The sequence below is a fragment of the Pleurodeles waltl genome, chromosome 4_2 (genome assembly GCF_031143425.1).
Source record: "Pleurodeles waltl isolate 20211129_DDA chromosome 4_2, aPleWal1.hap1.20221129, whole genome shotgun sequence".
Classification (NCBI taxonomy): Eukaryota; Metazoa; Chordata; class Amphibia; order Caudata; family Salamandridae; genus Pleurodeles; species Pleurodeles waltl.
In genome coordinates, this window is record NC_090443.1 from 14,701,264 (window position 1) to 14,728,975 (window position 27,712).

The 27,712-nt window shown below is 43.5% G+C and overlaps 1 protein-coding gene across 12 annotated transcripts in view; it reads right to left on the reverse strand.

The window, feature by feature from the left end:
- The window catches only part of CACNA1A (calcium voltage-gated channel subunit alpha1 A), a 1,156,221-nt gene that overhangs the window by 923,569 nt on the left and 204,940 nt on the right, over positions 1 to 27,712 (reverse strand). For all 12 annotated transcript variants that reach the window (XM_069230415.1, XM_069230416.1, XM_069230412.1 and 9 more), the window contains one exon: positions 18,605 to 18,744. In XM_069230415.1, the coding sequence (XP_069086516.1) occupies positions 18,605 to 18,744 (140 nt within the window). The remainder of the gene's footprint in view (positions 1 to 18,604; positions 18,745 to 27,712) is intronic.

Sequence of the window (27,712 nt, forward strand, 5' to 3'; positions counted from 1 at the left end):
TCAGGGTGGCCTAGCTATAAATAATTCTGTAGTCTTCACAGTAAACTGGCTGTAGAAGCTGGCAAGTACCAAAATAAACTATGGGTAAAAATCTCCACAATCCACCCACTATCAGTATTGTATTTATGTTTCAGCTATAGCCATAACATGTTGTGAAGGATCAACAAGATGTTTTTAAAAATAACCTATTCGAACCCACTCCCACATTACCACATTCAATAATGTACTATCTAGAATTAAAGGATTCCAGATAGCAACAATAAAAACATATATGGACGCTCTACATACCTCAAAGTAAACAGAGTGTAACTAGCACTGCTAGAGGCAAAGTAAAGTGTGAGCAAAATATAAATTAATTGTTTTGATGGCACCCGCTGCAGTTCTCGTTATCTGTATTGGGGCTATATCCAAAGGCAGAAACAGCAATAACTGACAGTGCCATGTTTTACAATGGCATAATACTAAATACTATAGGCAACCAAAAAATGTGGTCTTCCAATTCTACCACTGACTATTCATAAAAGAGGCTGATACTCTAAGTTTAGCCAAAAGATATACATTGTCAGCTAGAGCAGTATTGATCTTTCACAAAGTAATTCATTGTCATTACGTTTTTCCCATTGGTCTACATGAAAATTATCCAACATTTTGACAAAGATGTCATAGAAATACTAGAGATCTCTCGTCTCCTTAGCATTATCCAAATGATAAGTTTACTGGAAATTCATGATTCAAAGAACTCATAATAATTAATTGTCGATGAATTCTGAAATGTGAACGTAGCGCAGCACAATCTAAAACTAAACCCACATGTCTTGATGTTTCTACCACACTTTTTCCACATCTAAACCATTAATTATAAAACATTAGAGTGCCTGTTAATCCTCCAGTTTTAATGACTAGTACTGGTTCTTATTAAAACTGTGTAATAGGTGATCTCAATAACTTAATACCTTTCAGTACATTTAAAATGGGCACCTTATCTGCATAAACATGATACATCATGATAGAAGATATTGCTAATATAAAGCTTTGGACTTGCATGTGTGTTTTCACTTAATGCATTTTGTGTATATTTAGCTCAGAATGTAGAAATAGCAAAGTAAAACATTGAAACATTCAATAAGCATAATGCAAAGAACATTTAGCCAGAGGATTACAAAGTGAGCATATGCCAACATCAACACAAACTGGGTTTTATTGTTGAATGTATTTATCATTTTAGCTGTACAAACAAAAAGACATTTGGGAGGAAGTAGTTGCCCAATAAGGTCAATGTAAATTGAGTGTGAATATACATATTAATGAAGAACCGGTGTATATTGATGTCAAGGTAACATGGGTGTAATACTCGCGCAAATGTCAAAGGAACATAGGGGTGAAAAAGGACCTCTGACTGACTACAAACTCTGTATAAAATCCCAATTTAGGCAGGCTGTGAAACGTCGACACCAACTACATAACAATGGGCACATATCAACAGGACTCAGTGTAGGAACAGCACAGGTAAACGTGTGGCAATTGCTCTGCGAAATTTTACTACAAAGCAAAAAATGTATCATTGTGTAAACCATAAATGCGAATTGGGTCTCAAAACCTAGCATTTATATTATAACTACGTAATAAAAATTGCCAGATCACCATGGTCTGGGTGTAAACTACAGCTATTTCCCTTGTACGCACTGCTATAAAACGGTTACACAAACTGTATAAACCAGAGCAGCGGAAAAACATACTCCAAATCAGCACTCACCATTAAATACTGCAATAAAAAAAATATATATATTGAAAGAACTAGGTTTTAAGCTGCAGTGCCCCAGGAGTCACAAAAGGTGTGCTAACTTGGCAGACCACCATTGGTGAAAGACAGGGGCGGCTCCTCCGCAATGGTGAAGGAACGTCACCCCACTGGCTCAGAGGCAGCAGCAGAAAAATAAAACAATACTTGAATATCGTTTTACTTTTCTGCTACTGGCTTAGCCAGCATGTGAAGGGAGGGGCGGGAGTGGGCCACAGGAGGTGGGATGAGGAATTGTGTGCTCTAAGTGTGCATGTGTGTTTGGACAGTCTAAGACAGCCGTCCAAAGACACATGCACACTTAGGTTTCTCCAACCCGCCTGTGTACATAGCCGGACTGGAGAAACTGCACAGCCCCCAGACCAATCCTGATGCTGCTTTCATATTAGCTTGAGGATGAAAGCAGCCCCAGGATTGCTGGGGAGCCTGTTCTGGTGTTCCAGTGAATGCTGGGACACCAGAACAGGCAAGAGGATGAGTGAGGCGGCAGGAGAGGACATCAGTGGCGACAAATGGTAAGTCTTTTTTTTTTATTCATCCCCGTGCCCCGTAGTCTCCCTGCCCCTTCCCTTGATATTTGCAGCAGCCGCCGCTGGTTAAAGAGACAGACAGTAGCTGTTTTTAGAATCGGATGTAGCACCTCTGGGGTCAGCATTTTATTGCTTCTCTTTTGTGGATCAAAACCTGGGGGTAGCTGTCACTTGCAGGTCCTTGATCAGCATCGCTGAACATACAACAGCAGCAGGAAGCCGAGGCTGAGCCATTTGAGGCAATCTCTGGATCGTATGTTTGCATGCTGCTGCCCTGGACTCTGAGAGATGATTCTACTTGTAGAAGCACTAACATTGTGTCCAAAGGTTCTCTTGGTGGATTCAGAGAAGAACTAAAAGCTCCCCAGATGGAATACGGCCCTCATTCATTGTTTTACAAGATGGGAGCGATGCCAACATAACTTGGTGATACTTACACCCCACCAAACGTGCAGTCCCTCAGTCTGATTTAGAGTCAGGGGTACATTTTGGGTAGTAACACCAGAATTTCACCTGACTGCCATTTGAAATCCATAACCTGGCTCTCCATCTACTACTGGGCCTCTGGTCACAGTGATGGTCTAGCTGCTATATTTAAGGCGGGGAAACTGTCACATGTTTGTCTTTACAAGAAGGACATTTAAAAATGTCCCGCACACACAGGGAGAAAACTACCTGTTTGTCTGGTAAATTTGCCTTTCATTTTTCAACAAAAAATAACCTGGCTTTGCTAGGGTTATTGCTGAAAAGCAAAAGAGAATGCTCGGCAAATCGAAAAAAAAACATTGCCGTTCACCCCGAGTTCTGGTATGATGAAAGTGCATCTAACAACCTGGAAGATGAACTTTAATCACAGCTGATTCCTAAATATTGAGGGCAGTACACATACTACGCCATGAAAGAGCTACTAAGTGTTTTTTTCACGAGAAATGCTTTAGCTGATGGGACAGCAGAGCTCTAAGTGGCACAGCGAGTTTACAAATGACTGGCAGCTCAGTATCCTTGTTCTTGCAGCAGAGAGGTGGGCCAAAACAAGCTACTACTGAATGACTGACAGGCACTCTTAGGGGGCTGGGCCGGTCTGCCATACTCAGTGACCAGTTTCCCTATTTGCCACCTGTAGTTATGGGTTAGAAACCGCATCTTTCAGCCTTGGAGAGTGTGAAATTCTTACAGAATGCAATCTCAGCTCAGTTGATTTGTGTGATTGATCTCAGAAGTGTGATTGGCTTCCCAACAACACTGCCTGTTTACACTTCTTTTGTATATTTGAAATATCAATCACAACATAAACCAGGAGTGAAAAAACGTAAGAGGAAGAGGGTTGTGAAACTGACATGAATGAACATGTTAGGAAATATGGTATGAACTTGTAGGAAGATTACGAGTGAAGTGAAATGCCTGCAGGCTGGCAGAGACTGGCTAGATATGTCTTGCTTGTCAGGGTGGTAGGCTAACTTAACATCCACAGGGTACCAGTGTGGTTGGGGTGCTAGTTCGAGACAGGGTTTGTCAGGATAACGTAAACCTGATGCTCCCTCAGTAAGAGCAATAGGTGAGATCTGTGCAGCCTGTGTCTCAAGCATCACCCACAACGATCCTCCCTAAAATTCAGGGCAAACAGGGGCAGCGGCTTAACTGATGAGGTTGTCTGGCACAACCTTTTTCTTTGATTAACAGCCTCTCATGGCTTATATCAGGCACTTCAACTCTGTGCAATATATTTTAGTCGATGTGAGGGAATTAAGCACAAGCTCTTGCAGAGGTACTCTTTGCTGCCATCACAGGCACATGATTCTGCTTCTGTTGAATATTCTTGCATGCAGTCTATCCATGGAGAGATTCACAGCACATCCTCTTCAGCAGGCAAGTAAAGTCAGCGAACAAACAATGGGGGTTAAGTTTAGGATGGGGTCCTCTGATTCAGTATTTGGATTCAACTGGTTCTGTGGATCTGCAGAAGGCTTTGAAGTCACTAGGATTCTATTAACCTGTGGTCATTCGTAGCAGGTAATAGAGGTGTTTTAGTGCCGGCTCCAGCCACACCCTGAGGCTCTGCAGAGTTGGAGAGCGATCCACCAGTTTTGGTATTCAAAATCATCTATGAAAATGTGCGCAGAACAGGGAGCTTCATGACAATACTTCTGCAATCATTCTAAATGTGCCCAGAAGAGGGGGGTTGTAACAATACCTCTGCAATCCTTTAATGCCCCCCTGTGAAGCAATACCACCCTTGTGTTCCTATGGCGAGTTACAAGCCATCGAAGTTTGGCACCTGGCCTGTCTTTGCTTCACCTTTGCAGGGAGCTATGTTCCCATGGAAGATGGACTCCAGAGGAGTGGTAACCCCATTCATAGCCGTTTGAGTATTGCATAAGTTATAAATCCAGTTACACCGTATGATTATAGTAATACCGCATCTGAGTATCATCATCATAATTAGAGATTTACCTTTAGAGACAAAGTGCAAAATCAAGCTTTGAAATACCTGTCCTCAGCATCACGTTTCTGCCAGTGACAGCACTGTGCTCATTTCTGCATTTCTACTAACAAGTACCCTATTCTCAAACAACGAGGACGCTATCGTTGGTGTTTTCATTCAGTTTAACTTTACTTAGTTGTCAAAAGCATGAACTCTAGCCAGTAGGAATTCTGAGCATATAAGAAAATGACGAGAATAAAAAAGTGAGAAGATGCAGATTGGCGGTCTGTATCATCTTGTAATTTTGAATTAACTCCTTCCTACCACCCTGGACAAAGAAAAAATACTTGTATCACTGCTCTGAAAAAAGCTTCCTAGGCTAGTACAAATCATTCTACCAATCCCTCCCTCTCAGAGCGAATGCATGGCAGGAAAAGACAACTCCACCCATGTAATCACAGTAAATCTCTCAGAACACATCAACAACACTTTGAGAAGATCCCTCCCTGTAGAAGTCGTAGCCTTATAGTAAATGTGCTGTTTTCTCCAATATAAGTCAGTTTCTATTGGACACTCCTCCCATTTTCCACTTCAATTTCTCTCTTATTTAATGCATTCGCTTATATATTAGGATTTGATAACAGCAGCCGAGAAGTAATATTCCCTTTTACAGTGGCAAACCATTACATGTGCAAAAACACAGGTTCTCCAACCCCAAAATGGCTTTGTATTATGTACAAAATCACTTTACAAGTTGGAAAAGGTTTTACAACTCATAAAAGGGCTTTTGTGACCCTTTCTGAATCACAAATAGGAGGGGGCATGAAAGGTGCATTCTTTTCCCATTTGTGAATCAGGAAGGGATGGATCAATGGTATGTGACCACAAATGAGGTCAGAAACCACATATCAGTTACCAACCACCAAGGTGGGGTGGTCACTGATTCGCAAAGAAGAAGCTCTCCCAAAGGCACAGCTTCTTCTTCGGTAACCATCTCATCGACCTCAGAGGGAGCAGACAGTGGTCAAGAAAGCCACTGCCTCTTCCCTCCCCAATTTGCCAATCTTTATCAAATTTTTATTTCAAAGGAGTGCCTAAATAACCCTTTAGTGGCCCTGGGCAGCTTGCAAAAATGTGTTCTCTTTTTGGGAAAGCCAATGCAGGGACAAAAGTCTGCTGTCCTTTGCACAGCTCTATCTCAGCATTTGCAGCAAATTACATGAACATGCAATTTGCGACCTATTTAATTAATATTCATTAGGTAGGTCATTTTGCAAACACCTGCGACACTTTGTGAACCTAAAGGTATATAGGTTTTTTTAAATTGGTTTTAACAACAAGTTAGAAACATTTGAGTGACATATAGTTATGTTTAAGAATAGATTATGCTAAAGTATTACAGTCACTTCTATTAAGGATGACACCATTTCTGGAGACACCCCCATTTTCTTGAAGTGCAGTTTAATTATCCAGTATAATAACATAGCAGTGTCCATATGCTAGTGTATCTGCGTCATGGATTACTTTCCATCCGCGATCAGTAAGAATTGTCTTAATCCCAGTTATGTGGTAGTCGGTGTCTGTAAGTGGGGTGTATACTTGGTGTGAGGAGGAATTAAGTTCAGTGATCCCATTTGGTGGAGGAGGTGTAGCAGGGATGGGTAGAGGAGGAGACAGCAGCAAGGGTCTATTCACTGATGTTTGTGTATTTCTGATGAGCTTTATAAATAAACCTAAGTAAGAGGCGATAATGTTGGGTGTTGTGGTCAGGGTTTAGGGTCAATAACCATAAAGGGGGATGCTTGTCAGGTCGTTTCCAGCGGCTGCAGAAAGATGGCGGAGTCCTTCCACCACGTACAGTGGTCTATCATCTGTTTTAGCCTCAACTTTCTCTAACTATTTCTGCCAATCTGGGGGTGCGGTTGGTATTAAGCTTCCCGGTCTGCCTATTGTTAATGCATGTTGCCTCGCCAAGATGCCAGATTATAGATCTGAGAGCCATAGGCGAGATAGTGGGAGCATAGCCTACTTCCAGCACATGGCTAGCCTCCACATTGCTAGCAGTAGAGCCAGGTCTGTGAATTTGTTAATCGACTTATGAGCAGCTGAGCTGACGGTAATCCCCAGTAGACAATGTATGTGTTCTCTCTGGAAGGGGGTGTCCAACGCGTCTGCAAGGAATTAGGAAACCCTGTTCCAGAAAGGGGTCAACTGTGGACAGTTCCACACCATATGTGTGGGGTGTGCGGGTATGAAATGAGTCATGACATTGGGACAATCATCTGCAATTCCCGGGTATATTTGTGCCAGGCACTCAGGTGTGAGGCATGTATGGTGTAGATAATTAAATTGCATGTGTTTCAGTCTAGCCTTTGTGGCTACTAATTTTGGTGCTTTAATACATTGCAACCATTGTTTGTTTGTTAGTGTTGTGTTTAACGGGCCTCCCAATAAGTACGTAACTAATTGAGGGGAACCTCCCTATCTGTGCTGATAGAGCCATAGAGGTGCATGACTGCTTTGCGCCCTCCCCATGTGTCAGCAGCGTCTGGAAAAGCAGAGAATTTTCCAGTTCATTGTGCCTCTTGTGCCAAATCTTGTGGCATATAATGGGAAAGAACCTTATTTAATACTATAGACCTCTACCAGACCATCAAACATGATGAGTATCTTGTCTGTGAATAGGTCATCCTAATCATTGATGCCTGATTCAGTTCAGTTCTCTACCGCTGGGTGTGACTGCAACACCCGACAGCCCGGCATTGCCTATAATGACAGTTCTAGAGTATATGAAGGATGATCGCGTTTACTAGCTATGTATGTTGGCCAGCATTTTTTAGCCACTCCCATTACAGCGTTTCCACCTTTTCCGGTTACCCCGCCTCCGATCCTATTAACCACTGTAGGATCAGGGGAAATGACATCCCTCCAAACCAGTGGCCCAGCTCAACTGTTTTTTGGTCAACTATCCATCACATGGGCCACTGTTGTTGGGCAGCCACATAGTAATATTGGTAATTAGGGGCACCTAGCCCATCTTGGTCCGGGGGCATATAATTTGGTCAGAGCTATTTGCCATCTACTTTTGCACCCTATTAAAGTGGTGAGGAGTGATCATAGATCTGCAAACAGTCCTGCAGGCAGCACCATCGGTAAGATGGAAAAAAAGTATAGGATCCTGGTGAGAATTAGCATCTTGGAAATAGCCACTCTTCCCACCGCTGCAAGCGGTAAGGACATCCAAAACGGGAGGGAGAATCTTGCACTAGTAATGGCTCTTCCAACATTGCCCTCAATGAGATCTTTTTCTGAGTAATCTATCCTAAATAACAAGGTCAAATGCCTCTCTATTTCCAGCAATGCTACCTAGGGGTTTGTTTCCATAGAACGTGCCCAGTCTATTAACATGAACAGTCAAGGAGGTTTAGGAAAGTGTTTCTAATGGATATAAATCCGTTTTGATCTGGGTGTACTATGGATTGCACTATTAGAATCATTCTGTTGGTTAACACCTTTTCTAATATCTTATAGTTGGTGTTCAGCAAGGAGAGTGGTCTATATGACCCCAATAGCAGTGGGTCTCTATCCGGTTTATAAAGAACCACCAAGATTTCTTCCCGGAGTGAATTTGGACATATCTTTTTTGAGAAGGCTAAATTGTACACTTTAAGCAAGTGGGTAGCAAGTTTAGATCTTAAGGTGGCATAAAATTCTACCAACCAACCATCTGCTCAAGGAGTCTTTCCCCGTGTCATTTGTTTGATCACATACGCATTTTCGGTTTTGGTGAAAGAGGCTTCTTGATCTGTCCGTTGATATACTTGCAGGGGTGGCAGATGTAATGTACCCAGGAACGCGCTAATTTGAGTGGTGTCTTCCCGGTATGGTACAGCATAGAGCTCAACATAATACGAGTGAAATGCGGTATTAATATCTCCCTGTGCATTGGGAATGGTGCCCACTCTATCTCGTATGGAGGTAGTGGAAACCCTCGGAGATGCAGAACAGAGAAGCCAAGCCAGAAGTCTACCTGCCTTGTCCCCATCCATGTGTTTCTGGGTTTGGTATTCTTTATAGTCTAATTTGCGCAGTTGTTCTAGTGTTGAGTTGTATGCCAGTAAAGCAGCACCAGTGTCTGTGGTCTGAGCTGCCACAGCCCCCGACCATAGAAGCGATGAATCATACCTCAGATTTCCCTCATTTTTGCTTCCTCGCGGTCTGGGGGCCAGTGTCCAGTGGGTTGCGTTATTTCTCATGGCTATAACATTTCTTCTGATGTCTGAGGTGTGACTCTCGGGCCCCCTCCAAGAAGTTGCTCAACCAGATTTGATGGGATGCCCTGTGCTTCCCCGTCCTGGTTGCTATCCATGGACCTGGCTGGAGATAGTGACAGCGCTCTTTGATTCACCTCTTCGGCAACCTGTGCTCTTCCCTTGACTCCCTGTTCCTTTGAGGGGCCCACTATGGAGCGTGTTTTGCAGTGGCGAGCTGCCTATGCATTTTCCAGGTGTTGGAAGTGTTCGTGGACTCTGGAGGCATTGTGGCTATTCACTTGCTTTCCAGCCAATTCCAGGATTCTTCTGGAGTTGTGCAGAAAGTGGTGTTGTCCCCCGGCTAATCTTGAGTGTAGCTAGGAATTGCAAAGTGTATCGGATCATGGTCGCGGAGGCACTATTTCATCAGCAGAAATGATGATTGCCGTTGTTGCACTTCTAAAGTGTAATCCGGGAAGATGTTGACCTAGGGGTGCTCCACTGTCCATGGGCCTCTGGCACAGGTGACCTGCAGGATGTGGTCGCTGTCTATGTAGTTAAAGAGGAGGCCCACCACCAGGCATGGTGGTGCTCCCAGGGGGAGGGGTCGACCTGGAACTCTGGGAGCCAGTTTTACCTAGAAGAATGAGGAGTGTTTACTTTGCAGGATTGCTGTGGAAAATCATTCATCCAGGTAGAGTTCCATTCTCAGGCATTCAACTCATTCCAGAAGGCCTACAATCCTGACATTGTTCCTACGTGATCTGCCTTCTTGATCTTTGGCTCGTTGTTGAAGATGATGCCACCTCGTTTTGTAGAGCCTTGATCTGTGTAGAGGTATCCAAGATTGTTGGTCTGAGTGAGGCTAGAGTAGATTCTATGTTTTAAACCTGTTTCTTCATTTTTTTGTGATCTTCTCTCAAGAGGCCCATGTCAATCAGCAAAGCATCCATTTTCGGTTCCAATGTACTTTTGGTGTCCAGCACAGCCGCTAGTATTTCATCAAATCTGCATGAGTGGACGGCCATTGTGGTCTCAAGTGCTCCCCCGATCGAGCTTTGTGGGTCTCCCTCAGTTGCACCTCCCAACACTTTGGGGGTTATTCTAACTTTGGAGGAGTGTTAATCCGTCCCAAAAGTGACGGTAAAGTGACGGATATACCACCAGCCGTATTACGAGTTCCATAGGATATAATGGACTCGTAATACGGCTGGTGGTAAATCCGTCACTTTTCCGTCACTTTTGGGACGGATTAACACCTCCTCCAAAGTTAGAATAACCCCCTTTGTCTTGCTTTGTGAGAACCATATTGACTGCGCTATGGTAGAGTGGGGTGCAGCAGCAAAAGTGCCTCTGCAGGGTCCCAAATTCTGAATGCAGTGATTCTTGTTGCTGTTAGCGCTCTTACTAGGTTTTTGTTTGGCTGGGGGGGGCATAGCAAGACAGTGGCATGAGGCAGAAAATGCTGTTGCCACAGTAGTACGCTCTACCCCCAGTGGAGAAGTGGGGGTGCAAACAATCTCCCCTGCTTTGATGTGTGATACAGTGGGCCTGGACGCCAGGAGTAATGAAAAGAGTGGGGTTGATGCAGAAAGCGATGGAGTATGTGCGTGCTGTGAACTAATTGGATGCACCGTTACTGCTCCGGGCTTGTGAAACCCAGGGTCCCACCACAGTACCTGTTGAGAGCTGTGTTAGGCGACTCTGGTGGTCAGGCATCCAAGGGAGGTGTGGAGAGTGCCTTATAATACAGCAGGAAGATGAGGTGGTTTAAAGGGACTCTGCTTTTTAATGAGGGAAGTCCCCTATCAGTACCTGCCTATTAGGCACCCAGGGGATCGCTGTAGGAGAGGAAAGGAAAGATCCTTTGTGTCTCTTGTGTTATGAGCCCCCCGTGGTCCCAGGCAGTATTAGTCAGACCTTGCAGTATTTTTGTAGGTTGCAGCTGGCACCTAGGCAGTTGTCTTCCGTAGGCGGTGGTACCGTTGCAGCAGTGACAGGGTGCAGGCACCTGATAAAGGTTGCTGGCTTACGATGAAGTTGCTGTTCTAGCGTTCTGCTGCCAGCAAGCGAGAATGCTCAGGAATGCTGCGACGCTGTTTGCCCAGAATGCTGCGTCTATTTCTTTAAGGCCACACTCAGGCTTGGAGTGCAGGCCGGCTATCAGCTGTTTCTTTGTCGCTGCTCCATCCTTCGGAATGAGGCAGGAGCGCCTCTTGTACTTCAACTGGCTTCCGAGGGGGGCTCTCCAGGCCCCGACTGCCAGCAAGATTTAATGTTGGGTCAGGATAATTTTTAGGAGCTGAGGGCTGCAGAGCTCCACGATGTACGACCTACAGCTTTGCCATCTTGGCCAAGCCACCGGCAAATTGATTTACAGTTTGCCAGAAGGGGTTTAAATTGTACATCCCTGATTTGCAATAGGGATTAATACATCTGGCCCTTCTTTCTTTAGAAAATGGGGCAACCGTCATTGATTGGTGGAGTCACCTGTTTTTGCAAATTCCCTAGATGGTAGTATTTGTAAGACACAGAAGTAAGCTACAGTAGCAATATTTATAATTCATTCACAAATGTTGTATCTGCTTATTGAAAAAAAACACCTATCATTGTGAATGGTGTTGCATTTTAATTACCATTCTCTCAAATATATAAAAATATGCCTGACATGTGTCATTACAAAGCATATCGGTCTAAGTGTGTCTGCCAAGAGGTTGTTAACATATTAATGAACAGTACCTGCTTAAGAAAATTAATGTTTGAATGCTACTTTTTTAAAGAATTACCTCGTAGTTGTTTGCTTCCTAAGTTTTCTATTTTGTGCATTCCTGGGGTACTCTTTGTGTGAGTAAGCAAGCATTTCTGGTGTTCTTTGTCCTCCGCAAGATTAAATTAGCAGTTTACTGCACCTGGGATATTTACACATACCTTCTAAATCAGGGACTTTTTTGGTCAGTCATTTTTGGTCAGACCCCCTCTAACGCACCCAGTAACTCTGCCCTGCTCACTGACGGCCGTGCCAGCTCCGAACTCAATACCGGTGGTGGTCAGTGTCGGATGGGGAAGGCGGGCAGCCGGGAACTGTCTGATTGGCCAATGCATGAGGGTCAACTGTGGGCCATTTTTTGTGCGATGTCTGATATTTCGTCGTTTTTTGTTTGCCTATTCACTAAAGGCCAGTTTGGAGGCCGCAGGTCCTGGAGACTTGCATGTAAGGGAAGGGTGTGCGCTAGTGGGCTAAATAAATCATGGATCCCCATGGACGAAAAATAAACTTCTCTTGGTTTGTGTCTTCACCTACCGCGCTGGATGGGCACAATAAGAACAGGTGGGGTGGGAAAGGTTGAGCGACCTCGCCAGAGATCATAAGCAGTGGCCAGGTAGGTCTTTGTCACCCCTTCTCCCTTTTGGACAAGTCCATTACTGGTCCAACCAGATGGTGCGCTCGGATTGTGTCCTTCGCTCCCTTCTCCCCTGGCGACCAGGCCGGCCAGTCCGATCCACAACACTGCAAGGAAGAGGGCGGAATTACACCTTTCAATTTTTCTCCCCCCAGGCAGGCAAGTCTCTCAGTTTTGGGGGGAGACTTCTGTTTTTCACAAAACTCGGATGTCATTTTACCTTTGTTTTAAGTTGTTATTTCACCTCTATGTTTAAAGCACCTGAACGCTGGTTCACGTTTAAGGCTTCCGTGAAGAGGAGGGTGGTCCTGGCAATGGCAGTGCTGAGAAGCTGCAGCAAAAACAGACGTTGAAACGGGTCTCTACAGTGCCCCAATTATTACACGCCCTTAAATTGCCTTTTCAGAACCCTGATCTCTTATGGGCAAGAACCGATAGTAGTCGAGGTCAGTGATGGAGAACCTATTACATTTCATAGGTTTTCTCTATAAAATTCCCTCTTTCCTTTTTCCAGGTACACTTACGAAGTTCTATTTTTCGAGTAACCTGTGAGAAGGGGCACTGAAATTATGCGATTCTGATGCCGCTGCGTATTCTTCGCTTTTATGGATTTGCTGAAATGATCACATAATTCATCGTCTCCTGCATATTTTGCAGAGTTTAACAAAAGACTGTTTCTAGTTCAGACTGATCTAAAGTTACTAATAAAAAGGCCACCACCTTTGCGTCTGCGCAGTGGCAGGCCTTTCGACGCGCAAAAGTAGGTTGCCTTTCAGTTGCTGACAGCTGTATTTAGGTGTTGCTCTTTGACCATACAATATTTGTCACGTTTGTCACGTCTGAAAAAAGGGCAAAATAGTGGTGCATTTCTGCTTCAAAATGCACTGTGTTATGCTGCATTTGTTTTTTTTCTTGTCACATAATTTAGTGACTATGATTCTTCATAGAACACTGTGTGAAATGAACTGTGCCTAGGTACATGCAGGTTGTTGGTGGGTGTTCATGACGGGGCACGATTTGCAGCTGTGGAGAGGAGTTTAAAAGCAACGAGAGCTCCTCGCAGTGCCTGCTAGTAGTCATTCGTTCGTTGGACCCTCTCCAGAGCACACAGAGAGATATTTACATATTTGCCAATTGTAATTACCATCTTTGATGAAAGTGAGAGAAGTTGGAACACAAACACTGCTGCCATAATATTCATAGCACCAAATGAAAAGAAAATGGAGCTTTTAGTGTATGTGTGTGTGTATAAGAGAGGGAATGGGGAAGCAGGGCTGACAAAAGAAAGTGTGTGTAGAAGGAGAGGGCGAAGAAATGGGCAGGGGAGGGTGTGTGCGGCATGCAGACTGAGCCTGCAGAGGGAGATGTGAAGAGAAAAGGCTGTAAGCAACTAACACAGATAGGGTGGTGGCAGCGGAAAGTGAAGGGAAAACACTCATTCATATGCTATTGAATAAAATTCCGTGTGAACGAGCACCAGAAAAAGTCAAATGAGCTGATTTGTTTTATGTGTATGTGTTCCTTCAGGGATGTATTTAGAATCACTAACAGAAAACACAAGCAGAGGACTTCAGATACTGGTCAGGCGACATGCCTTGAATGCCCTGGATTTTAACTCTTGTTTTAGGCTGCGCTCTTAGCTACAATGACATATCTCTTATAAAAGATTCCTAGCTACATTTATTTGGCCACCCTCACTATAGAGACCGTGTCTACCTTTTTCATCCCACCTAAGGCAGTAGCTCAAGTACAGAGGCCTGTTTAAATACAGTACTATTTTAAGCACTATGCTAATCAGTTATGAATATATATATAGCTCTGAGAGCTGAAGACTAATCACATAATCAAACTGGTGATTGACAGGCTCTTCATTTATCCTATGTATCTCCAAAAATTAACCTTGTGACACTGACCAACAAATGCTTTGCAAAGAGATACCATCCGCAAATGGGAGCCACTTTGTTGGGGGTGCCTGGGCCTATTTTTGATCCCAAGCCGATCCTGGTGACGCTGATAAGCTGGTGTGGGGAGGAGGAATTTCTCCTGAGTTTACAAGTGTGCCCCTGCGGTATTCTTTAGAAATGATAATTTACTGGATGAATTAATAATTCTGGAGTATTGGTAACTTCATTTTCCCCCAGGATTGGCCTGAGGCATCTCTAAGTGAAAGACATGAGATGGAAGGAGTTACAGCAGATCTTGTAAATGTTGTGATAACTCTCTTTACCGGGCAACGTGGAGAAATTGCGATGAAGGATACTCCAAATGCCTTTAAAGTGTAACATATGTAACTGAGAAAACGAGGATTTCTAACACTAGCCGCCATCTATGCTTCTCAGCCCATTCATTTTTCAGCAGCAGCTGTCCAAACATCTGTCTCTCCTCAAAAAATCGAATGCAGGATCTCTGTGGCCGAACGCCCTCTGTGGAACCTGCCTACTACTAGCCCCAGGAACAACCAACTCTGTATACTTTCAAAGTCACCTATGTTATCTCCGCCCATGTTGCTGTGTAATAGTGCTCTCATGTCCAATCAATGCATGACCATAGGAGAGTTGTGTTGTAACTTGTCCTTTAATAAATATGTAGTTAGTGTCGGGGGCATCATAAGAACACTGTAGGTGACTTGGGCAACCACGGAGTCAGCGGAGGCTGTGTTCCTGTGTTGGATGCCAATACAGAGAGTTTATACCATCTATAGCAGTGGTTCCCAACCTGGTGGTCCACTAAGTCTACTCGGCGGGTCCACGACTGCTAAGAAATTTCAGTAATATTAACAGATTAAGTTCCCAGCTTTCAGTAATGACTCAGTAGGGGGGTCCCCGGATATCAATAAAGATTCAGTGGGGGTTCCCGGGCTCCAGGAATGACACAGTGGGGGTCCACATAAGTCAAAAGGTTGGGAACCACTGATCTATAGAGCATTAAACTCATTATACCACCGGCGACGATGTGTGCATCCAACAGTGGACCCTGCATGCACACCTTTGTAACAGGTTGAGCTATATCAGTTAAAAATTCCAGATTCACCAACTGAATCTGACATTGCTGGGATAGGAGACATCACACTGGGACACCACATGGGAGTCTGCAATCACTGGTATATGAGAGAACACATACTGTGCTGAGAGCCACAGTGCACGCAATGAATAACATGCAATGCGTGGCGTGCATAAATGGTTCCTTCAAGAGGTGTCTCTAAAATATGTAGTTCACTAACTATAGTGATCCTGCGAGATAGCACAGGCGTCACACTCCTGCACCCAAACACGTGCACATATACACCGTCTACTCCATACCCTCACTGGCCTCAAGAGTAATATATTCCTTGTGTACCACCGAAAATGATATATCGTGGCAAGTGACCCGCTTTGAAGATGAAGCCAACATGCTTCTTAATACCCATCACAATTCGCCAATGTTGAAACATGCACACAGCATGAACAAGAACCACGGTGCACCAGAACATGAACCCCTGACACAGCATAAACAACAATCCTTGTGCACAAATGGGAGAAAAAGAGGTTTTACTGAACGCGCAGAAAGTACAATGCAGCAACATAGTAGAACACCAAAACAGCATAACCTAAATTATGCAACAAAAGGCACACACGATGATGCATCAAACTCAGTGCACAAATGGGAAACAAGTGTACTACCACAGTGCATAAATGAGATTCGTTGAGCACAAGATTAGACAAAACAAATGAAATAATAGGTTGACATGACAAAGGCCACAACCACAGTGCACTGAAGGTGGATGGGGGGGGGTAGGGTCGGGTGTGGCGGAGTCGCAGATAATGCGAAACAACCACAGGACACAAATGGTGATAATCTTCTTCCATAAAACGTGAAAAATCTATAGTCCATCTATTACACAGCATCTACAATGTAGCGGGATCTACACACTGGCAAAGTACAGGAATCAACTCCAGTGCATGGGCAATGATCACAACGTATTAATAAAGACAAAACGCACACAGTAGAAACAAATAACGCCCATTGTGCAACAAGGTTCTTCAGTGCAGCGCAGGGTGGGGAGGGAGGGGTGTGTGAACCCTTTAAGGGGGACGCGGTAAACACAAGGCAAATTACTGTGAGATATGGGAAAATTGGGGACTCCTCTTCACATTCTGCGCTCGGGGGAGCATCACTTTGCGTTACTGCTCCGGTGGAGTAACCTACTTGCACAACACACACAAAAGCCATGGTGCAGAAACGATAAAGCACTTAAAAAGCATAAGCAAACACGTTGCACTAATAATGGATATACACAGATAGACGCTGGAGCATAAGCGTAGGGCACCAAACAGGTATCACATTTACACAGCATGAACCTCAAACACAATGCACCAGTGATGAGAAAACACGCACAGCTGGGATAACCACCGTACACCTATGGCATTGCACACTCACAGAGAATGAGAAACAATTACGGTGCACTAGTAATGAGAACCTCCTTACACTGCATAACCAAAATCCTCCACGCAACAGTGATGTAACATACACAGGTGGCAAGGGAAATACTACAGTGCATGGAGGATAACCACGGCTCACTTTAAGAGGTCACACAGTAAACCAACCAATTAGCACACTCACACAGCACTGCACTAATTGTGTGACACAGTAACACAGCATCAACACCGTAGTGCAAAATGGGACATTATTCTCACACAACATAGATAAGAATTATGGTGCACCAATCATATAATACACGCACACCACATAGATGCCCAGGGTAAAGCAAATGATGGACAATATTCAATGTTCTTCAAGGGGGCAAAAACGATATGAATAACTGGGGTGCACCCATAGCATTAACACAATATGGATAGCAACCACAGTGCTCCGAAGGTATAACGCAAGTGCCTGGAATAAGCAAGGTCAACAGTGGAGCAAAGGAGTAATAAACAGACTCACACATCTGCATGATACCAAGCTCATGGAACTAATACACAGACACAGCATGGCCAACCAGAAAGCCCTATTAAGGTAACTACCTCACACAACATGAATAGCCAAAGGTGTAATACAACTACTCCCAGCATAGCTAACAACCACAATGCACCAGTGGAACAACACTCTTGAAAACCTCAATGCACCTGTGGGGCAACACTGTTATATAGTATTTAGTAGATATAAAACCATCTGTCTCTCACACACACACACATGTATGCGTGCAAGCACCCACACACACACACACATACATACATACACACACACTAGCACACACCCTCACAAACACACAAACACCATGAGTTGCTGTCACCTACTCTAACAAGATCAGGCTTCCATAGCATGTTGCAGAAGAGCATGCACACTCTGCATGAAAGACTACAAACATCCTCTATCTAAGGACTACCAATAGGTACTGAAGGGAGGAAGGATGTAGCACAGCCTTCTACTATGATGTTTATAGTGCACAGTAGAACTAAGCGCTGTCTGGACTTTCACCATACTGTATCCAAAAATTAAAAAAACTGACGGCACAAAACTCCGTAAAAATTTAACTTGTGGACAATCTAATGTTAAATGTCTGGAAATAGGGCCTTCAGTGGACCATGTGAGGACTGCGAGTGTGAGCTGTGCGTAAACCATGGAAGATAAACCAAGCAAAGCAAAACTGGTGTGAAACGGTGGGAGACACGAAAGCATCTGTAGATCAGAACATGAGGTCTAGCACAGTCTTGCACACAAGGAACAAGCAAGAGTGGGTCACAAATTCACAGGGTGTAGAAAACACGTCATAGAGCCCAAAGGGAGCAGAACCTGCATACCCCCAGTACAAGGTGGAAGAGACAGCAATAGAGCTAAAAGGATAAACCAACAATTAATTCATTCTGTGCAGCAAACTGTACTGTGCAGCAAAGTACAACATAGGTTTTGGACTGATAGGTAAAGCGCCTCGTGATGGTACAGCATGTAAAAGTGAGTCACAGAAAGCACAATGGGCTCGAATCATAACCATAAAGCAACAAGACACTTTGAGGCTGGTGGGAATTGGTGATAAACACAAGTGAATACTCGGAATAAACAGCAAGTTGCAAAGAAGCTGGGAGGTGGGGCATCTCAACCAACAGTTATCCCTGACCTTTTTCTCATCCCCAGTTGCACTTTACCAGGACAACGTCCAACATATAACTTCAATCTAGTCTGAGTTTAGAAAAAATAATCAAACATAAGATGAAGGAAAGACTCACCCGGTCATGACCACCACAAAGTCCATGACGTTCCAGCCGTTCCTCAGGTAAGACCCCTTGTGGAAAGCAAATCCCAGTGCGAGGATCTTAATCCCAGCCTCAAAGCAAAATATTCCAATGAAATATGGTTCTGTATCATCCTGCGAGAAAGAGGAAAAGAGTCAGAAGCGATTATTCACCTTCACCCAAGTACAAGGCCCATAATCGATCCAGTCTTGGATTTTAGGCACTGCAAGAAAGCATAGTCAATAGTTAATATAATGAGTGCACCAGCCAGTCCACTTCAGACTGTCAGCAGATTTCCAATTCTGGCTACAAAGTAGCAGCTGGAATAAAAGTTCTCACAACATAGCAGTGGTCCCAGCCATATCTCTATGCCTATGTTTGGGAAAGAAACACCTGTCTATGGCATAGCAGGAATCTCACAAGCAGGTGTTTTGTGTTTGAAAGGTTCTCTTAAACGTGAAGTAATCAAGAGAGGGAATATTCCACAGAGAATTTCAATCAGAGTATCTGTTGTCAGGAATAATGTTTTACTACTACTGGATGATCGAATCCTTCTAATGGCAGGATATGTCAGACTATTACCAATGCATACTTTTCTGAGAGCAGGATGTGTTATAGATGAGGCAGTGCTACTGATATAGTGATTAAGATTAAAGGATGTCACAAAGTGAATGACATTTACAATAGAAATGAAATTCTTGACATCAAGGTGTGTAACTTCAGGAAACTATCTGCAAGACAGTCTTTCAGTCAAAGGAAATATCACACAAGAAAGGTTCTGTAACCCATGAACCTTCCAAAAGAAGCATCAGTGAGAATGAGCATCATTGAACCTTCCAACAGAAGGATGTGCCAAGGACTACTACTGCGACCATTCAAAAATGACTATAGTGATCCAAGGACATGCACTGAAGTACGTGTCCTACAGTAGGGAATCCTTCCGTCAGATAGCTTTCTAACTGAAGAATGTGCCATGAAAGATAGGATTCTTCTGTCTGACAGAGATTCCTCCAAGTTTATCTTCCTTGAGAGAGCATCTTCTCAAGGGATATGTCATGAAAAATTGAGTTTTACTTTTAAAGAACCTTCCAATGGAATGGTATTTCTTGAACAATGGAGTCTTACTTGAGATAGTCTCGCAACTACAGCATGATCTGTGCAAGAAGGGCCATTACTTTTAGAAACCTTCCATTTAAAGGACAGGCCCTAGAAAACAGAATCTTACCTTCAGAGAGCTTCCTAAAAAAAGACATGACATGACAGATGCAGTGGTACCCAAGAAGCTTTATTAATACCAGAATTTGCAATACAAAAGGTAATGTTACTGCAGGTCTTCTGTGAAAAAGGCTGTGTCATGAAAGAGGGAATATTATTGTTAATCAGTTTTTCCATCACAAGTCCTAATATTGTGCAGTCTTCAAACCAGAGGATGTAGCTTGTTAGCATCAAGATTACTGTCAGGGAGCCTTTGAACGCACTGGCAGAGGGCACCTAATAATCTGGGAGCCTTTTAATAAAAGCATCCATGGAACAGGAGACTCCTCATATCTGCAGCAAGTTTAGAGAAAGAATGAGTTGGGGAAGAGGGAATCGTACTATCTTAGATCATTCCAATAGATGCATATTTCATGAAAGAAGTAATCTTATAGTGGTAGACCCATCTAATTAAGCAATGCCCAAAGCAGAGGGAATATTAGCATCAATGCGCATTTTCATCAAAGCACATGCTGCAGAAAAAGAAAAAATACATCTTGGAACCTTCTATTTAAAGGTAAGGCATGGAAGAGGCAACCGCACTGCTGACCAGACTTCCAACTAAACCTTGTGCCATGAAAGGAGGATAAGACGTGACAAAGTGGATCTTATCACGAGAGAGTCTTCTTATACAAAGATGCGGGATGAGACATAGGATCTTCCTGTCAGAAAGTTGTCTCAACAAAAATGGGCCATGGAAAAGGTATTCTTACTGTTGGAGAGTCTTTGATGTGCAGTAGAAGATGGCTCCTATCTGACAGCATTCAAAAAAGAATGTTCCAAGGAACAATCTGTTTTGTTGGAGTCTGTATGTAAAATCGATAATAGAATCCAATCATTGGTGACCATTCCAATAAAAGGATATTTTATGAAAGAGAGAATTTTACTATCAGAGAGACTTGATATCAAACAATGTGATTTCGAAGTCTCACAGTTAACCTTCCATTACAGGATGCCCTAGGGCAGAGAGAAGTTTACAATTCAAGAGCTTTCCAATCAACATGCCCTGGAGGAGGAATGATTTCATCAGAAAAGGTTCAGATCCAATGGAATGCAGTGGAAGACAGAATGTTTCCAGTGTTCACATCAAAAGACATGCCCGTAGAGGTAATCTTACGGTTGGAAAGGATAAGTCAAATAGCAAGCTAAGGACGAGAAAATGTTAATGTCTGCAATCATTCTAACTCAAGAAAGCTTATAGTTGGTAAGCTTTATAAGAAACTCCCCAGAAAAAGCAATAAAACCTTTGGAAAAACCTTCCAATAAGAATCTGGTTAATGGAAAACAGCCTTTAAATTGAAGTATTTAAAACAGGTAAGGGAAAAACCAAAAACGATATTGTGAAAAACATATTACTATCCAAACGTATCACTTTGGAATCTTACTTTGCCTGGCCTTTGGATTCTTACAGATCAACATGCTCAGACACCCAAATGTGGATGTTCTTCTTCCTAGAGTAGACACATCCCTAATAATTAAAACTATTTTGATCAATGGAGGAATCATATGTGTATCCTACCAGCTAAAATCTGATCTAGAGCAATTATGCAGAAGGAGTGTTCTAGGGAGAAGACTATAAACAACTAAGGTGTTTTAAAAGGACTGCACTCATCCTTTACAAAGAGCAGTTTACACCAGTTGAGATGCATATGGCTTGTTGTTGCTAGACCACTAGATGCCTTAGATGCCCCACTGTGCCATGCATATGAGCTATCTGAGTTGCAGATGAATGTGCAACAAGACCAGTATTTTTCTGACATCCTTTACTGTAAAAGTGAAGAAGCAATGAACTGTGTCATTAGAACAGGCAGTCAACACAATGCATCAACTCAATGTTATTATTAGTAAGGCAGCGTATCAGAGATCAAAGTGTGTTAAGCCTAACAATACATTGTCTTCTCTGATTTAAGGAAGCGTTCAAGAACCAGACCAGTTACTTCCACTCTTGCTACACTCCCCCTGTAGTCGAAAACCTTAAAAAAAATCAAGATCAGAATAGCACTATGGGTACCATTGCACAAATCGGTGGCTGCTCTAAAGCTTCAAGTGGGGGAGGATATTCTATCACCCTAGAGTTAGTAGAAACACTGCAGTCATGATGTATATAGTTCATGTCAAGGTAACAGAGGGCATATAGCTTTGGATATCTGAAATAATATATATATTAGTAAGACTCCAGAATTATAGACAGAGCAGACACATTACTAACGAAATCAACTGTTGTTTTAGAGCAGATGTTGCAAGAAGTAGTGATCTTAGGAGACAAGGTTGTTAGCTGTTTAAAAGAAAGAAGCTACTATTTTTGTTTTTTTAAAAGGTGAAAGCAATAGCTGTATAAAAGAAAGAAGCTACTTTTTTTTTTTTTTTTTTATGGTGATAGCAGAGACTCACTTCTTTGGAAGAGCTGTCACAAGAAGTAGCTTTTTTAGAACAAGTGTCCCAGGAAATAGTTCCTGCTTTAAAACACTGTCTACGGAAAATATTTACTCTTTCACAACAGGAGGCATATAAACTTCTGCGCTTCTTGAAACAGAAATTGCATAAAGTAGAAACTCTGTAATGGGGCAGACCTTACCAAAAGTACTGAATTACTTAAGCAGGTGTCATTTGAGACAATGACCTCTTAGGAACAGATGCTACTGGAGAAAGTTACTTTTTAAATGTTTTCAAAGAACAGTGTTTCTTTTTTGGAAAAGGCATCCAGTGTTCTTGAATTCTTTGGAATATGTGGCACTAGCAGCAAACCAAGGGTTAGACAATAATATAGATAACTACTGATTTACTTTGAGTGCTTCCAGCGTCATCCCTCTTGGGAGCGGCAAGCCTCGACCATAAAATGGCAGCAAGGCTGCGAGCAGGTCTCTTGTTTCCGCTCACCACCTTGGACAGATCGGACGCCACTCCCCTTGGCCCCACCCGGTGCCACAGCCTGCTTCCCCCTTTTGTTCTGTAGAATACTGAATAAGGCCCTAAGGGCAGTAGGGTTTGATCCTACTGAATATGGGTCACACTCTTTCAGGATAGGGGCCACTGCGTTAGCGATGAGACTTACAGGCCTGGGGTGGGGGGGTGGGGTGGGGGGGGTGCAAACAATTGACAGGTGGACCTTACGCTGTTACAAGTGTTATGTAAGAATGCAGGTTTTAGGGCCTGCTGCCAACCCCCCTTTTTCTTTTTTCTCTATTCCCCCGTGGACACAGGTAGAATGCATGAAGCTTGGAATCAGCTGCCTGCTGTATTTCTTGATGTCCCCTGTCAATGCTGAGGCGACAAAGATTACAGAAGTGCTGGGCCATTCTTACATTCGGTGCGCAAAAGCTTTTTATTTCACAAGTGGCTTCACTGTCAGGGCGAGACAAGCAGGATACTAGCTGACATTTTGTGGTCAAGGAAGGCTGCGTTTGGGCCTATTTGAGATCTGCATTGGACAAACTGCTGCCCCATAGGTTTATGCTCCCTGTGATCATCCTGGTACATCTTGGTGGCAATCATTTGTCTGAGATTGGCAGGAAGGACTTGTTTGAATTATTGACATCAAAGATCAATTGGCTTGCAATTAAATTCCCTCAGGCCATGCTAGCGTGGTCCAACATCATTGCCAAGTTACAGTGGAGGGTTGGTAAGTTGTTTAGGGCATTCACCGATTCAATGAAGTGAGTGAATAATAAAATATGTAAGTAGTTTAGGCCATCAAGGCTGTAGTCCATACCTCATGGCTGCATAAAGGGTGAGCGCTTTGTCTTGCAGGATGGGGTTTACTTGTCAAAGGTTGGCAATGAGATGTTCACTTAGAACCTGCTGTCTTGGTTGAACCATCACCCATGTTATGGGAGTATGTGGGGAGAGGCCAGATAGTAGGTGAACTATGCTGGCCTGTAGTGGGTAAGGTCATGATTGGTGGGACAGTTCAGGCCCATATAAGGCATCTTTTTCCTTTTAGACAAAGGTAACAGCGATGTCTCAGGACCCTCCAAGGGATACTGACAGCAAGAAAAATGGAGCTTACTAAGGCGCAGGGGTTGGGAGCGGTTTCTGGCAAGTGGTCCTTTCCGGTTAACCACCCACGCAGGCGCAATGGGCCCCAAGTTGGCACAACCCTTTGATGGGAAAAATGGTGGATGTAGGGGGTACCTGAGGTAGGTATCCTAGTGGGCAGGCAGGCCCCAGGCACAGTCGTACCCCGGGAAAGAATGTAGGTGAGTGGGGGCCGTCCCTAAGAAGGGACCCAAACAGGTCAATTTTTGACTGGGCAAGGGAGGTTTCGAGGAAGGGACACTGGGGCCACTCATTATTTCACTCGAAGCAAATTTTGTGGATGCGCAGGAACAAGTTTTTGGATATGGTTTGGAAAATTAAAGTATTAGCCTTTCTGTGAAGGTTAGGCATCAAATACCTGTAAATAAAACTGTGAAAATGAATAATAATAGAAATGTGTTTTTTGTATTTTGTGTGTGAATAAATATGGCCGGGGGTTTACGACCCCTGACCCAAAAATAACATTCTAGTGTCATAGTCAATGTATCCTGGGACATCTGCGATACCTGGCCATATGATGAGGGCTCCCCCAAGTTGGGGGGGCCACACATAAGGTGGAGAGCATGGCCAGAGCTGGGGGTTGCGGTGTGCCACGACCTTCCAAGGAAGGCCAAATATGATTGTCTGGGCCGGGGAGCGGACCCAGAAGCATTTTTAGGGCTTCTGGGGTTGATCTCTCTTGTGGGAAGAGAGGCTGTGAGCGGGTCTCTTGTTCCCACTGGCCGCCTCCTATAGATTGGACACTGCCACCCTAAGCCCTGCTCAGCACCACAAACTGTTTCTCCCTTTTGTTTTCCCTTCCCACCATCCCCTGAGTCATCAGCCTGAGGTGAGGGAGGCCCGATAGGTTTGTCTGTTAGTTTTGCGATGGGAATGATTGGTGGGAAGCAAATCTGTGTTTCCAAATGATGCAATTATGGTATGTCTTGAGATGTTAGGCTTATCCGTGATAAGTTGTCGTGTTAACTTTTTCTTCTCTTTCAGGCCCTGTTTGTCATTTTGTAATTATGTACGTTAGGTCTGCTTGCCGGGTGAGGTCATGATTTTCCTTTTTGACAAAGAGAACAGCGGTGTCAGGGGACTCTATTTGGGGGCTGGCAGCGAGTTGAATGGAGGTTACAATGGTGCTGGGGTTGGGAGGGGTCGCTGGCAAGCGTTCCTTACCTTACCAGCCAACCACCCGCACAGGCGCAGTGCGCGCCATACTGGCACAGGCCCTTGGGGGGTAAAATGATGGGCGTAGGGGGTGCCCGAGGTAGGTATTCTAGCGGGCAGGCAGGCCTCTTGCACAGGCATACCCTGATAGGGGATGTAAGTGGAAGGGGTCCTACCCTAAGGAGGAACCCAACCAGGTCCATTTTTGACTGGGCAAGGGACACTGGGACCAGTCATGATCTCACTGGAAACAATTTTTTTGTGGCTGCGGAGGAACAGATTTTTTAATATGGTTAGGAAAATAGATGTATTAGCGTCTCTGTTAAGGTTAGGCATACAAAACTTGTAAATAAAACTGTAAACATGATGGGTTACTGAGCATAATAATATAAATGTGTGAATTAATATGGGCGGGGGTTTACGATCCCTAACTCAAAAAAGAAAATTGCGGTGTATTACTCAATCTATCGTGGGGCATCTGCCATACCTGGCAATATGAATGTCTTTGGAGCAGGTGGCACATGACTCAAGTAGTTACTTTATTAAAACTGGAGTCACAGATATAAGTAACTTTCATATAAGTGGTGTAACGGTAAGAACTCAACTGACTGGAAAGGAGTTATGTAGAAAAGTTTCATCTTCGAAACAGGTGACTGAATTTAGTGATACTTCTTTGGAACACTTACCAGAGAAAAGACTGACTTTGAAATAGATATCATGGGAAATAGTGAGTTCTTTTAATTAGGTGTCATAGAAAGCAGCTGATTCTTGGTAAAAGTTGTCATTTATAATTATTTTAGAACATGCTGCACAGGAAGTACTTACTTTGGAATAGGTATCAAAGGAAATATTGATTTATTTGGAACAGAGGTCACAATAAATATCGATTTGGGAATGAATGCTGCAGATGAGCGTTCCATGGAGCAGCTACTAGCGGCTAGCGTCTTTTTAACAAGTGTCACAGGGAGTACGGTTCACTGACCATTTTGACTACTTGTATCCCAGGAATGGTTTCACTCGTTGGTGCAAGTGTCACAGGAAGTAAATCTTTTTTTTTAAAGAAAAATGTATCACATGAAGTACTGGTTATGTCTTGCAATAGTCGTCACAAAAAGTATTGGATTCTTTTAAACTACTGTCTGGGGAAATATTTAGCATTCGCTGATGTCATGGGGAGCCATGATTTCTTGAAATCCAAGTATAGGTACTTAACGCATAAGAAAATAAGTCACATTCACTAGCTGTGCCCTACATTATTGAGACACAGGAGAAAGTTTCGCCCTGAAATTCACAAAATGGTAGGAAGAGTTGTCAGAAAGCGTCATTTTCATTTACTATGGGAAGAAAGTAGCTGCCACCTCTTTGGGAAGTGGGAATCAGTGGACGTGCACAGTGGTTACTTAAGTGTACTTGGGCTGACATTAAGCATTTTGACAAATAATTCTCAAAAATATGCACATCATGTGGCATGTATGAAAGAGCACTTCTGTTCGGTGTTAATAGAGCGTTAGGAAACAGCTATCTCTTTTTAAGCCCACTCACAAAGGTGACATACTTGATATTTGACTCACTTTGTTTATCCGTGTGATACACCGAAATTCTGGAAAATCTACAGCTAAAGACTTAGGGTGGATGGAGAGGTATTATAGTGGTGGTATCAATGTTGGCCGCTGATGCCACTCTCAACTTTGCCAACCAATTATGCAATCATCATCTAGCAGCCACCAGGTATGGAAAGATGCCATTCCAAAGGAAAGCTTCTTCCGACAGCCAGGCACAGTAGGGGAAATCACACGATGGGCATTACACCACCCACCCTAATTAGGTTGGACCATCTGATGTCCTTTTTAGGTGAAGCATAGCAGCGTGCAAGCACATGTTGTAATCTATTCTGTGAGCTTTAACCACGTCTATCTCACGCCCATCACTTTAATTCGTTCCTGGGCCTGCCTTTCAAAATTCCCCTGATTTCGTAGGGAAATGCTTTGCGTTTGTCCCGCCTTGAGGCTGCTTTGTTACCACCTTGGAGAGTGATCCTATTACAGGGATTATTGTATGATCGGCCATATACCTTAGTGTGTGGGCACAATTTTTCTCTTTTGACTCGCTGCTTCACGCTGCGTGGCCGGTTGTTGTTCCCTCCTCTTCCTTGTTCTGGCCACGCTGCTGCTTCTTTTTGATTTCATATCTTTTAAAAAAAGGTTCATAGAGCGCGAACTCAATCGAAGAGGCGCTTTTCTTGAGTACGTAATGTTTCATATACCGCAAACTCAATTGGAGGCGCACTTTACATAACAGTGAAGTTTCATACATCGCAAACTTGATCTAAAGAGAGCTTTACATGACCACCACTTACAAGTTTAGCAGTTGCATATATACTAACTGGAGCAGTTAGAACAGTAAAAAAACACAGAAATCCTCAACGCAGCTCTCCTAGCACAGCGGGAGAGCCGATACCACAATATTCACTGCACTCGTGGAAACTGGCCCCATAATGCTTTGCAGGCATTTGTTTTTCAAAACATTTTTGCCCATAACTCAACCTGTGGGGGTCCTAAGACAATAGGACCACCATCAACACGTTCAGCGCAATACACTCTTTTTGTCTAGGTCATCTCTGGGTCCCCACATTAGTTTGGGAGAACCCCAAAATAATGA